Source organism: Ursus arctos, chromosome X (assembly GCF_023065955.2).
Source record: "Ursus arctos isolate Adak ecotype North America chromosome X, UrsArc2.0, whole genome shotgun sequence".
Classification (NCBI taxonomy): domain Eukaryota; kingdom Metazoa; phylum Chordata; class Mammalia; order Carnivora; family Ursidae; genus Ursus; species Ursus arctos.
Window position 1 is genome coordinate 45,103,083 of NC_079873.1, and position 12,310 is coordinate 45,115,392.

The window sequence follows — 12,310 nt, forward strand, 5'->3', positions numbered from 1 at the left end:
ATTATTGTTTTGATTCCAAGTCCCCAAGCAAACTTCCGATACCATAGTTTCCCCTGCAGCTTACACGTAGAGAAAGCATGCTCTGGTAGAAATGGTTAAGAGCATAGGCACTAGGGTCAGCCAGACCTAAGTCTGAATCTTGTCTCTACCACTTACAGTTGTTACACTGCAGTGGAATCAGGACAGCACAGGGCTTTGGAATCAGCTCAGGCTGGAATGGCAACACAAATAATGAATAATTGTGGGCAAGATATTTCATCCTTCTGAGCCTCAGTTTCCTCTTGTTTAAAACGGAGAATAATAAATACCTCACAAGAGTGACCAGAAAAGAGTAAGTGCACAATATATCACAATAATTACCATGGAAAGTACTTGATTGAGATAAAGTACTGTGAATTCGTACCTTTCACTACATCTTTCATAGATCTTCCAGTATCTTTCACTCCCTCTCTTTTCCCCAATGCCACTCTTTCAGCCATATCCACATAGCTATTTATGTGATCTTAGTTAATGTGAGTCAACCCCTGAGAGAGAGATCTACTTTTATTGTACCAAAATAAAAAAATCAGGTTTTTCAGACCATATACCTAATGATCAAACCCTGAATCACAGTGAATTAATCAAAGCTGTATTACCTTATGGGAGCCTATGTGAGTGACCAGTTTTCCTCCTAGGTATAATCCCTTGTATCTTACTGAATATCTTCTGGAAAAAGTTGAAAAGCTTTGGAAAAATCCCAAAGTCCTCGCTCTCTGACTTGTGTGGAGGACTTATCATTCTAGTTCCATTTTTAGCTCTAAATAACATTAAAGCAAATATGTATCTTTGAGAAAACATTAGACAATGGGGATTAATTGGAGGCAATGAGGGCTGGCTGTATACAGGAGAGCTAATCTGGGACTGAGAAACTATGCCAAAGTTGTTTTGCAGTATGGTCTCATCAGTGACCCTTGGGAGGATTAGAAACTGCATGTAAAATGTCTAGTAGAGGGCTTGGTAGAAAGGAGGCACTCCAGAAACGGTAGCTGCTTGGGCGCCGGGGTGGCTCAGTTGGTTAACCATCCGACTCTTGATTTCAGCTCAGGTCACTATCTCAGGGTCATGAGACTGAGCCCTGAGATGGGTTCCACGCTGGGCATGGAGACTGCTTAAGATTCTCTCTCTCCCTCTCCTCTGTCTCGGCCCCTCCCCCACCCCTGCTCATGTGCACTCTCTAAATAAATAAAAAAAGAGAGGAAGGAAGGAAGGAAGGAAGGAAGGAAGAAATGGTAGCTGCTGTACTATGAGGAATCCAGCAGGCTGAGTCCAGTACAACATTCTGGTTCACTACAAGATTAGGTTCTTCATATCTGGGGAGAGGGGCATGTCTAATGAAGACCAGTGGAAACTATGATATAATTCAAGGCGTATACTAGAGGAAAGTTTAAGACCATTTTGAGCCAATAAGAATAAACAAAATGGCAACACCTCCTTCCATCTCATATTCAGCAAAGGCCAAAGTCCAATTTTCTGAGCATGTATGGTAGTCCCTCAGAAAGCCTGAGCAGCTGGCAATCCCACTGTTAACTTCACTCTGGCCCCTTTATGGCTGCATGTAGCACATACTATGCTAGGTATGGGTGTTCAGGACACAGTACTTGATTTCTATCCTGTGGTCTCACTCAGGGAAAAGGATGACACTCTGCATCACTGTGGGAACAGCCTGGGCAGGCTAACCCTCACTAGACAGCTAGAGAGCAAGAGAATGAAATCAAATGCTGGGAGAAGCTAGGAAAACACAGCTTCCCATGCCTGATCTGATCTTTCGCAAGTTAGCCAAAAAGACAAGAGGTATCAAACAGAAGCTAGATAATCTCAAAACAGTGCTTACTTGTTTGGTTCCTTTTTTATGTCCTTTGGATCCTCTACCAGTCTGTTCTTTTCCATGCCTGTAGAAAGGGAGGGAAAGAGTGATCCTGAGGAACATACAGAGTCTACACCCACATTTTCATTTAGTTAACTACTCACCTCCTCTAGGAAGTTTGACCCTCTCAAGTTAGATGCCTCCCCTGTGTGTTACCACTCACTGTAAGCCTTTCTCTCTCTCATTTCTATATTATACTAAATTGTTCTGTGCCCCATGTCCTCCTCCAGGGCAAAAACTTTTTTACTGGGGCAGGGAATTTAGTGTATGTTTGCTGAACTAAACTGAAAACTGGCTTTTAAAAATGGGAAATTAGTTAATGCCTCTTACCTTAATAGAAGTAATAGAAGTATTCAATAGTTGGGCATTTTCCCAATGGCACCTTGATTGACATTAGCTCATACCAACCTATTGGAATACATACCCTTTTCCTGGCCCACCGACAGAAACAACTTGCATGCCAAAAGAGCCTCGGCCCCTGGAGGACCTGCTGCCAGCCCACTGGCCCACAACCATCCCCGCAATCTCCAGTTTTCCTCCTTGGGGTGGGATTGGATGGAGACCTGGAAAGAGAGGAGGAAGGGCAGTAATGAATGCCAAGTGCAAGGTATGCTAAGAGGTGGAACAAAAGATCCTAGAGCGCCCCCTATTCTGTTTATTTCCATTTCTCCAAGATAAAGACTGTGATAACAACAAAGGTTCATGGTGGAAGCAAGCTTAGGGACGGGGCTTGAAGCTCTGTAGCACAACCACTTCGGCAAGCTGGGTGTGGATGACTCATTTTTCAGCTACAGAGCCTGGCACATAGTAGGCATTCAATATTTGTTGAAAGAATGAAAGTCCTAAAATCTAGTTATTAGAAAATTATATGCCAATACCACTTTTACTTTCCTTTCTTTTTTCTTTTTATTAAAGTTTAGTTGACACACAATGTTACATTAGTTTCAGGTGTACAACATAGGGATTAGACATCTACGGAGTTACACTCTGCTCCCCACAAGCGCAGCTCCCATCTGTCAGCATACAACGCTATTACGATACCACTGACTCGATCCCTATGCTGTGCCTTTCATCCCTGTGACTTTTTCATTCCATAACTGGAAGCCTGTACTTTCCCCTCAACCTTCACCCATTTTTCCCACCCCCCAACCTCCCTCCCCTGTGGCAACCACCAGTTTGTTCTCTATTTATGGGTCTGATTCTGCTTTTCGTTTGTTTATTCATTTGGGCCAAAACGACTTTTCTTTTTAAGTTTTTATTTAAATCCTAGTTACTTAATAGAAAGTGGGCCCAAACCAGTTTTGATTCAAATACGTACCACTACACAATGGAGGCTCAGCCAAACAACCAAACTAAATGGAAAAGAATGAAACTAAACTGAAAGTAATTTATAATTAATAAGCAAGAACAGCAACAGTTGAAAACCAGAACCAATTTAAGACAAGATAACCTATCTCCTTAAAACAAGAAATTCCAACTCCGTATATATGTATGACCTCACCAGCACAGTAGAGCTTTGTAATTTGGCACAAAAGGAAGACTTCATAGAATACAGAGTTCTAGTAAACCTTTAATTTTAGTTTATGGAAAAAACCTGAATGTTAATAACCCCTTCGCTCACTTAGCAGGTTGGCAGTAAAGAGCACTTCATTCATATGACAGTGGGAGTCCAAGGAAGTAGGGTACTAGCTAGTCCTGAGAAGGTTAGAAAGACTTGCATTTGGGGATCTTATCACGGCCTTTCAGGAGGCAAGAGGCTCCTCATGAACCACCAGTAACTGGAGAACAGGAATCACTGGGAGCTGGGACAATGGCAAGGACCTCCTGAGAACTTAGCCTTAATTAAGGATGTCTTCTGAGACACGATAAAATCAACATGCAAAGAATGAGAGCAAAGATCTCTAAAGTCAGCTTCAAGGAATGGAATGAATGAAGGGCTGGCTCCCTGGTTTATAAGACTTGGTCGTTACCTGACTTAACGGAGCAGACATTCACACTGCTCATCTAAGTAGAGCCTTGAACTAAATGTGCATATTGAAATTTGTGAACCTAATTTTAAGACAAACTTCAACTTCCAGCTTTTTTTTTTAAATGCTGAGCAACAGACAAGAAACATCTTCAACCATAGCAACGACACTCCCACCTGATCACAGAACCTTGATATTTCATGTCAAAATGTCCCTATTAAAATATCCTATTTCACCAAGGTTGTTTCAGTTATTAGGATCAGTATCTGAGCTACCTAAGCATGACTGTCTATTCATCATTAAGCCACAGGTCAGGTGTCACCATAATTTATACTTACATATGTCTGTGTGCATGTGTGTGTATTTGTTTTCCCCACTAAACTGCAATCCCCTGGCGGGCATGGACTTATTTCTCTCCATGCTTCTGGAAATGTGTCAGGCCTACCCCCAGCGTGAAAATGGGTATATCAGTGTCTGGTTGTCTGTGGACACTGGTCATCCACTCTTACCTCCCATTTGGTCTTTCTGGAAGCTCCTGTGTACATCTGCCTATGGGGAATGAGTGAGCTAACCGGCAACTATGATGATCCAGTTCACCTGAGATATAGTTCTCAAAAGTAATAAAGTAGCTCCTGGTTTCCTGGTTTCCACATCGGTTACTTTGTGAGTTTGGTTGGTGACAGTCAAATCCTTAGGGACCAATCACCTCAATGGAGCATGATCTGGGAAGTCAGTGGACTTTCTTTCATAGGCTACACCCCTCCCTGTCAATAAACTCCTCTTCAAACATAGCACAGAAGGTAAATTAGATAATATATATACAAAACTGCTGATTCTGTGTCTGGCAATAATTACTGGATGGGTTATTATGAAACAGACTGGGGATGACAAATACATCATTCTTAGGTACTGACCTGCAAATCCCCGGCTCCGTCCTTGAGGGGGAGGTGGCATTGAGCCCATGGCTCGAGAATAAAGTGAAACAGGGTAGAGAGAGGGCACCATGGGAGGCACAAAAGTAGGTGATGGAAGTAGAGCAGAAGGTGGTGGATGGTTCATGTTGACTCCTTCAAGGATACTCTGTCTCATCTTTTCCACTTTGGTTGCCAGGTCAGCCTTCAAAGGAAGAAGAGAATTAATAATAGCAACTGCCATTTAAAAAATTTTTTTAATTTACTTTAGAGAGAGATGGGGCAGGGGGAGACGGAGGGAGACAGAAAGAGAAACCCAAGCCAACTCCACAATGAGGGCGGAGCCCGATGCGGGGTTCAATCTCATGACCCTGAGATCAAGACCTAAACCAAAACCAAGAGTCAGACGCTTAACCAACTGCACCACCCAGGCACCCCAATAACTGCCATTTTTTAACTTCTATGTTTCAGGCACAGTATTGGGTACTCTAGGTACAGTTTCACAAATCCATTGCCATTAAAAGAACTGAGGCCTGGAGTTAAATGGCTCAAGGAGCCATACCCAGGAAAACCTGTCTGGCACTGTTCGCATGACACCAAACTATCATATTAGCGCTGATCGAGGGCTTCTGAGGCACGCTAAGTCAAGGAAGACAAATATCACCATAAATATTTACCAATGGTCTATCACACGACCAGAAATAGGCTAGGTTATTTTTTAAGGGGCAGATAACAGAATTAGATGAAAGAGAGAAGAATAAAACCTGACATATGCCAAGCTTTTTAATCTTCTCCCCCCCAACACCCAGGATCAGAGACCACAACCTCTGTCTAGGATAAGTCCATGCCTCTAGGCCAGAGGTCAGCAAACCAGTTCTGAAAAGGGCCAGATAGGATTTGTAGGCCATATTGTCTCTGTCACAACTATAGAACTCTGCTGTGGTAGGGGGAAAGCAGTTATAGACAATACATAAATGAATGAATGTGGCTGTGTTCCAATAAAACCTTATTGGAATAAAAATCCCAAGTTTTGAGTTTTGAGGTAGTTTGCCTACCCCTGTTCTAGTCCCTCAGCTCATTCTCCCCAAATGGATAAAGGAGTAAGTAAGGGTGCCTTTCCTCATCTTTCCTAAGGTTTCACTGTAAAAAATCCCCTGCTTCTACTCTGTTATTTACTTTACCACACTCTTTTAGTTCCAAACATAGCTCCTTTACAAAAGATATCATCACTTGTAAAAGTAACTTACAGTTTTTTTGCAAATAAGGGAAATGAAATTGTAAGAATTGCAGGAAAGGCATATAGTATGTCTGAGTATTCCATGGGAAAGAAATACTCAGAGTAAGAAAACAATATGAAAATTTTAAGTCCATAAAAAACACGTTCCAACATATGATTTAATAGCATGTACATATCAGACTCTGGGCCTTTGGGCTGATCCTTGACCAAGTTAGGTTAATGGCAGACACATTCTCCCACTTCTCCTACCTCCCTCTCCAATGTCTCTGCTCCTTTCCACCCTCTGCCCATTTATCCCCACGGCAGATCAGAGATGGCCCCGGCAGCTGCCCAACTTGCTGGTACCTGGCCATCACAGAGCTCAACCAGGGATACTCGCTCACGGCCTGCTTTAATTAACTTGCTCTGGAACAGCTTGCCATCGAAGTAAATCCAGGGGCAGCAGTGCTCCCACGGGACTGGCTGGCCACAGGCATCATTAGCAAACAAAGCTGTGTCGACCCCGCTCATGAAGAGGGCAGCAAGCTGGATCCCTCGGGCATCCAGTTTCTCTATCTGAAACCACCACAGAGGAAAAACTATTGAAAACTTACTGGAGACAGTTTGAAAGATACTCATTACCAAAAACAAAACAACAACAAAAAAAAACCAAAAAAAAACCAAACCCAACAACAACAAAAAAAACCCACACCGACATCAGCTTTTAAAACTTCAAAAGACACCACCTTGAGATACCTCTTTTTTTTTTTTTGGCCTGTAAATTAGGAAAAAATTTAAAACTTAAAGACAAAAAAGAACACCCAAAGCTGATGAGGAATGTATGTGACATTTAAGCAATATGTCAGTAACCCTGAAAATGTTCACATTTGTTGACTCAGAAATTCTACTTTTAGGAATCTATTCTAAGGAAGTAGAGCTGTGAATAAAGCTCTATGCATAAAGATTTTAATAACATTACATATAATAGGGGAAAACTGGAAACCAAATGGCCAACATTATAATAATTAAATGATACACACATGTAATAGATTTATTAAACTTTTTTAAGACATAGAAAATATGTGCTCTGTTAAGTTTAAAAACACAATACGTAATTACATACACAATACCTCAACTATGAAAATTCATGGCAAAAGATAAAGAAAACATTAAAATGTCTATATTTGTTATCTCAAGTGAGCATGTTAGATGGCTTCAATGGGAAAAGGGGAAGTACTTGCAGGTCCCCTCCTACATGCGATCTGGCATCAGTAACTGCTTCAGTGCCCAGTGATATTACGCTTACTGTAAAAAGGAACCAACACTGTTTTCCTTAGGCTGTTTTTGTCTTTCCCTTAGTTAACCTCACTCAAATTAAGATTCTGTAAGTCTTATTGGACCAGATCTTTCCCAAGTTCATCCTAGGGCCTCAAAAGACCATGGCTACTGAAGTCAGGAGAGGGGTGACCCATACTAGTAGCTAGGCTAATAATACTATGTACTTAAAATATGTGAGATACTGTTCTAAGTGTTTTGCATGGATTATTTTATTTAATATCCTCATAACTCTACAAATAAGGAAACTGAAGCTCAACAGGTTAAGCAACCTGCCCCAAATCACACAGCTGGGAAGTAAGGAAGCCAAGATTCAAACCCAAGGCAGCCTGGCTTCAGAGCCTGCCCTCTAACCTCATATGTTCTAAAGCTTTCAGTTATATGGTAGATTTACTTTCTGCCTTATGTTCTTCTAGACTTCCCTCTAATGCCCAATACACATTATTATAAAGGGAGGGTAGACATTTACTCAGAAACAAACAGAGGACACCAGGGAAAATCCTGGAAATCTTTTAAGAGTCAGAAACCTTTACCACGGTTTGTGGCCACAACTTACTTGTACTGTACAATATCCATTTTTTTCTGTCCATTCTCACCCATCAGTATGGGAGCAGTGGTGCAGGCACCTCTTGGTTTTATTAACAAACATACATGTTTGGCTAAAGTGAATCAAACATTTACCTGCAGAACTTACTCTTCTTCCCAGCTCCGGGGGGGAGAGGGAGGAGGGCCAAAAGGAAAGCTATGAGCTTATAAAAGAAAGAATTTAATTGAGGGAAGATCAAATCACCTTGAGTTCTTGAAGTTGATCTGGTTCATAAAGCTGGGTAGATACTGCCTGGGCAAGGAAAGTGTCGAGCTCATGGCGATGCAGGATTCGGCCACCGGGCCACTGAACCATGTACCTAGAAAATAAAAGCATCGTTATTGAGCCACAAAAGCTCATTTATTCATTTCACAAACACTTACTAAACTAAGAACCTATCATGGACCAGACTCCAGGCTAGGTTTTGGCAATTCCAACAGAATAAAGTAAAAGAGTCTCTGCCTTTGGTTGCTTACAATCTGGGTGGTAGAGGAGATAGGCACATGCATCAGCAATGATGGGAGAGTGTGGTAAGTACCAAGACAGAAGAATGCCTGGGGTGCTACATGAGCACAGAAGAGGGCGAGGCTGGAAAAGTGAAAGAGGGCATTCTGAAAAAAGTCAGTAGGAGCTGGGTTTCAAACGGCCTGTAGAAATTAGTGAAACAAAAGGTGGGGAAAGGATGTTCTAGGTTGAGGGAACAGTACACATGAAGGCACAGAGGTGTGGAGGTCAGTATGATATAGCAGGTTCCAAAATGCTGGAGCTAAGCAGGTTTGCAGTGACAGAAGGCAGGATTAGAAAGTAGACCAGACTATGGAAACCAATATGGAGGTTCCTCAAAAAATTAAGAATAGAACTAAGCAATCCCACTTCTGGGAATATGTCCTGAGGAAATGAAAACACTAACTCAAAAAGATATCTGCAACCCCATATTCACTGCAGCATTATTTACAATTTCCAAGACATAGAAACTACCTAAGTGAGCATTGATGGATGAGGGGATAAAGCAGTTGTGGTAATATATGCAAATACAACAGAATATTATTCAACCATAAAAAATGAGGAAATCCTACCATTAGCAACAATATGGAGGAAACTTGAAGGCATTATGCTTAGTGAAATAATTGTCAGACAGAGAAAGACAAATATTGTATGATTTCACTTCTATGTGGAAACTTAAAAAAACTGAACTCATAGAAAAAGAGATCAGAGTTGTGGTTACCAAAGGTGGGGGGGAGGTTGGGGGAAGGGGAGGTTGGGAGAAGGTGGTCAGAAGGTACAAACTTCCAGTTATAAGATAAATGAGTACTAGAGATAATGTACATCATGACTATAGCTAACACTGCTGTGTGGTAAACAGAAAAGTTGTTAAGACAGTAGCTCCTAAGAACTCTCATCACCAGGAGAAAATTTTTTCTTTTTCTTTGTATCTATATGAGATGATGGATTTAACTAAACCTACTGTGGTAGTCATTTCACAATATATGTAAATGAAACCATCATGCTGTACTCCTTAAACTTACACAGTGATGTGTATCAATTTCTTCCCAATAAAACTGAAAAGAAAAGAAAGGCCAGATCATGAAGTGTCTCGAAAACAGTATTAAGGAATTTGGACCTTGGTTCTGAAAACATAAGACACTTAAGGATTATCAAAGCAGGACAGTGATATTGACTGGCTCATAGGGTAAGAGACAAGAGGCATGGATACCAGCTAGGAGGCAACTGTAGCAACCTATGGCTGAAGAGGTATGAACAAAGACACTGGCTCAGGGGATAGAGAGGACCAGGGGACCAAGACAAGAGCTATTGACGAGATAAATCTATAGGATTTGGTCATGCACGTTATGGGAAGTGGGTAAAGAAAAAAGAAGAGTCTAAGATTCCTAGAATTCTGGCTTGGGCAGATGGCTAGATGATAGGGCCATTCCCCAAGATAGGAAATTCACTAATTAAAATAAGTAAGTACTCTTTTTAAAAATTATTATTATGGTCAGTTAGCCAACATATAGTACATTATTAGTTTTGGAGGTAGTGCTCAATGATTCATTAGTTGTGTAACACCTAGAGCGCATTGATGAGTATTTGACCTGAATTTCATGGTATGTTTTAATATTCTAGGCACCGAGAATGCAGAAAGAGGAAGAGAAAGATGAAAAAATACATCTATGCTTTTGTCCGTAGCTTCCTGAAGACCCACAAGACAATGATAATTCATATTTATTGGAGCTGTGTGAGACTTCAGAAAGCTGGCGTTTAAAGCAAGGGCTGGTCTCTTCTGAGTGGCACATGGAATGAATTCCTGGGGACTCTGATCCTGTTACTACTAGCAGGAAGCAGTATGCTGCCCTGGAAAGAGCCTGGGCTCTGCAGCCAAGCAGCCTGGCTTTTAATCTCTAACCCGCTGTTTCCTCACCCAGAATGATCAGAACAGCACAGATAGCCCTACTGCCATTACTCTTTCTTCAAGCCCGACTGTCATTTCTCTGAACTCCAGGGTGTGTCTGGGACTGCAGGACATGTCGACAAGCCCTGTTGCTTCTTTACAAACTAAGTTCTAAATGACTGGGCTTTCCAGGAGATATCTTCCTGGGCCACACAGAAAGAACAATTTCTACCCTCTTCCCTGTCCACATATTCTCCCCTTGGAAAATTTATTCATACCTTATAATCTATTTTACACTTTTTAAAAAATATTTTATTCATTTATGAGAGAGAGAGAGAGAGAGAGAGCACAAGGTGGGGGAGGTGCAGAGGGAAAGGGAGAAGCACACTTCCTGCTGAGCAGGGAGCCCAACGCAGGGCTTGATCCCGACCTGAGCCGAAGGCAGACTCTTAACCAATTAAGCCACCCAGGTGCCCCTATTTTACAATTTTTGCTGCTATATTATATAGTGCACAATTCAGAGCTTATATCTTCTATCAATATAAAATATTCTCCTTTGTCCTCAAAGTTTTTTTTGCCTTGGGGACTATTTTATTAATATTGTTTCTTTCTTTTGATTTATACTTCCTTGATTTAACTTTGCCCATTATTTTATTTTTAATCTTTCCATCTTATTTTGTTGGCAAAATGTGAAGCAAAAGTAGAAGAAAATGAACAGAAGTACAATTATAGTGAGAGACCTTAGAATACTACTATTAAGCTTTGACATGTAAAATATGCCTAAATACATTTAAAATCACAGAAGATTTGAACAATACAACAAATAAGGTTCAAATGCTTGACTAATTTTGTACAAAGAAAACATATCCCTTTCAAGTGGCCATGTGAGTTCCCACGAGATCTAGGACCTTGACTGTTTGGCCTTGTCCATTGTCTTGTTTCTTATTCATATTTATTATAAACTATCTAGCATAGTACATGGCATAAAGTGAATATCAGTAAATATTTATTAGGGGACTGACTGAATGCATCAACCAGATCATGGGGAAAGAAAAGAAACCCAAACCAAAAAACCTCAACAAAAATCCTCCAAAGCCAAATTGTACCAGTCACATCCTGACAACCAGGAAAGAAAAACTGACATAAAGGAGCTCCTGAAGATTCAAGTCAAGTGTGGGAAGATGTGGGAAGAGTCCAAGATGGCGGAAGAGCAGGAGACCTAAAGTTCGTCAGGTCCCAGGAATTCAGCTAGAGAGCTACCAAACCATTCTGAATACCTATAAATGCAACTGGAGAATGAAGAAAAGAGTAGCAGAAACTCTGTGAACAGAAAAGTGATCACTTTCTGCAAGGAGGAGAAAAGATGGTGGAGGAGTAGGGGACCCCGTTCTCAGCTGGTCCCCAGAGTCGAGCTGGATATCTACCAGACCATCCTGAAACCCATGGAATCAGCCTGAGACGCAGGAAGATACATCTGGATCTCTACAAATGAACATCTCCAGCGCTGAATATTGAGGTATGAAGTGGGGAGCCATGAATTCACGCACAGATATCGAAAGATAAATGGAAGGGGAAGGGAGCCGACACACTTGGGAGCCGGGAAGCGGTAGCCACCTGCACTGGGGGCGCGGGCCGGACTCGCGGACCCGCACCCGCGAGAGAGAAGACTGAGACCGTGAGCTGGGAACGCGCGTGCGACCAGACTGAAAACTGGAGCTCCGGAGCGCTCACTGGAACCGGACTGATACCGGGAGCTTGGGAGCAGGTGCATGACCAGACTGAAACGGGGAGCGCGGGAGCACACACGGGAACCAGGGGCGGCTGGCAGTGTTAGAAGCACAAAGGACAGAGACGTGCTGGCCCTAGAAGTGAGGGCTGGGAGAGCGGCTGTGGGACGCACAACCCAGGATGCTGCAGGGTTCTTAGCAACACCAACAGAAACAGAGTTAGAGTGGCCAGGAGAGCTCAGTGGAGAGTGGACTGCGATCTCTCGGTTCTGAGAC

General features: G+C 42.0%; 1 protein-coding gene across 9 annotated transcripts in view; it reads right to left on the reverse strand.

Annotated features, from left to right (window-relative positions):
* Positions 1-12,310, reverse strand: part of FAM120C (family with sequence similarity 120C) — a 120,963-nt gene that overhangs the window by 21,447 nt on the left and 87,206 nt on the right. For 8 of the 9 annotated variants that reach the window (XM_026488659.4, XM_026488660.4, XM_026488665.4 and 5 more), the window contains exons 11-15: positions 8,123-8,237; positions 6,364-6,573; positions 4,785-4,986; positions 2,328-2,466; positions 1,871-1,928 (exon numbers count right to left, since the gene is read on the reverse strand). In XM_026488659.4, coding sequence (XP_026344444.2) covers positions 1,871-1,928; positions 2,328-2,466; positions 4,785-4,986; positions 6,364-6,573; positions 8,123-8,237 — 724 coding nt within the window. The remainder of the gene's footprint in view (positions 1-1,870; positions 1,929-2,327; positions 2,467-4,784; positions 4,987-6,363; positions 6,574-8,122; positions 8,238-12,310) is intronic. The other variant, XM_026488666.4, reaches the window with a different exon arrangement.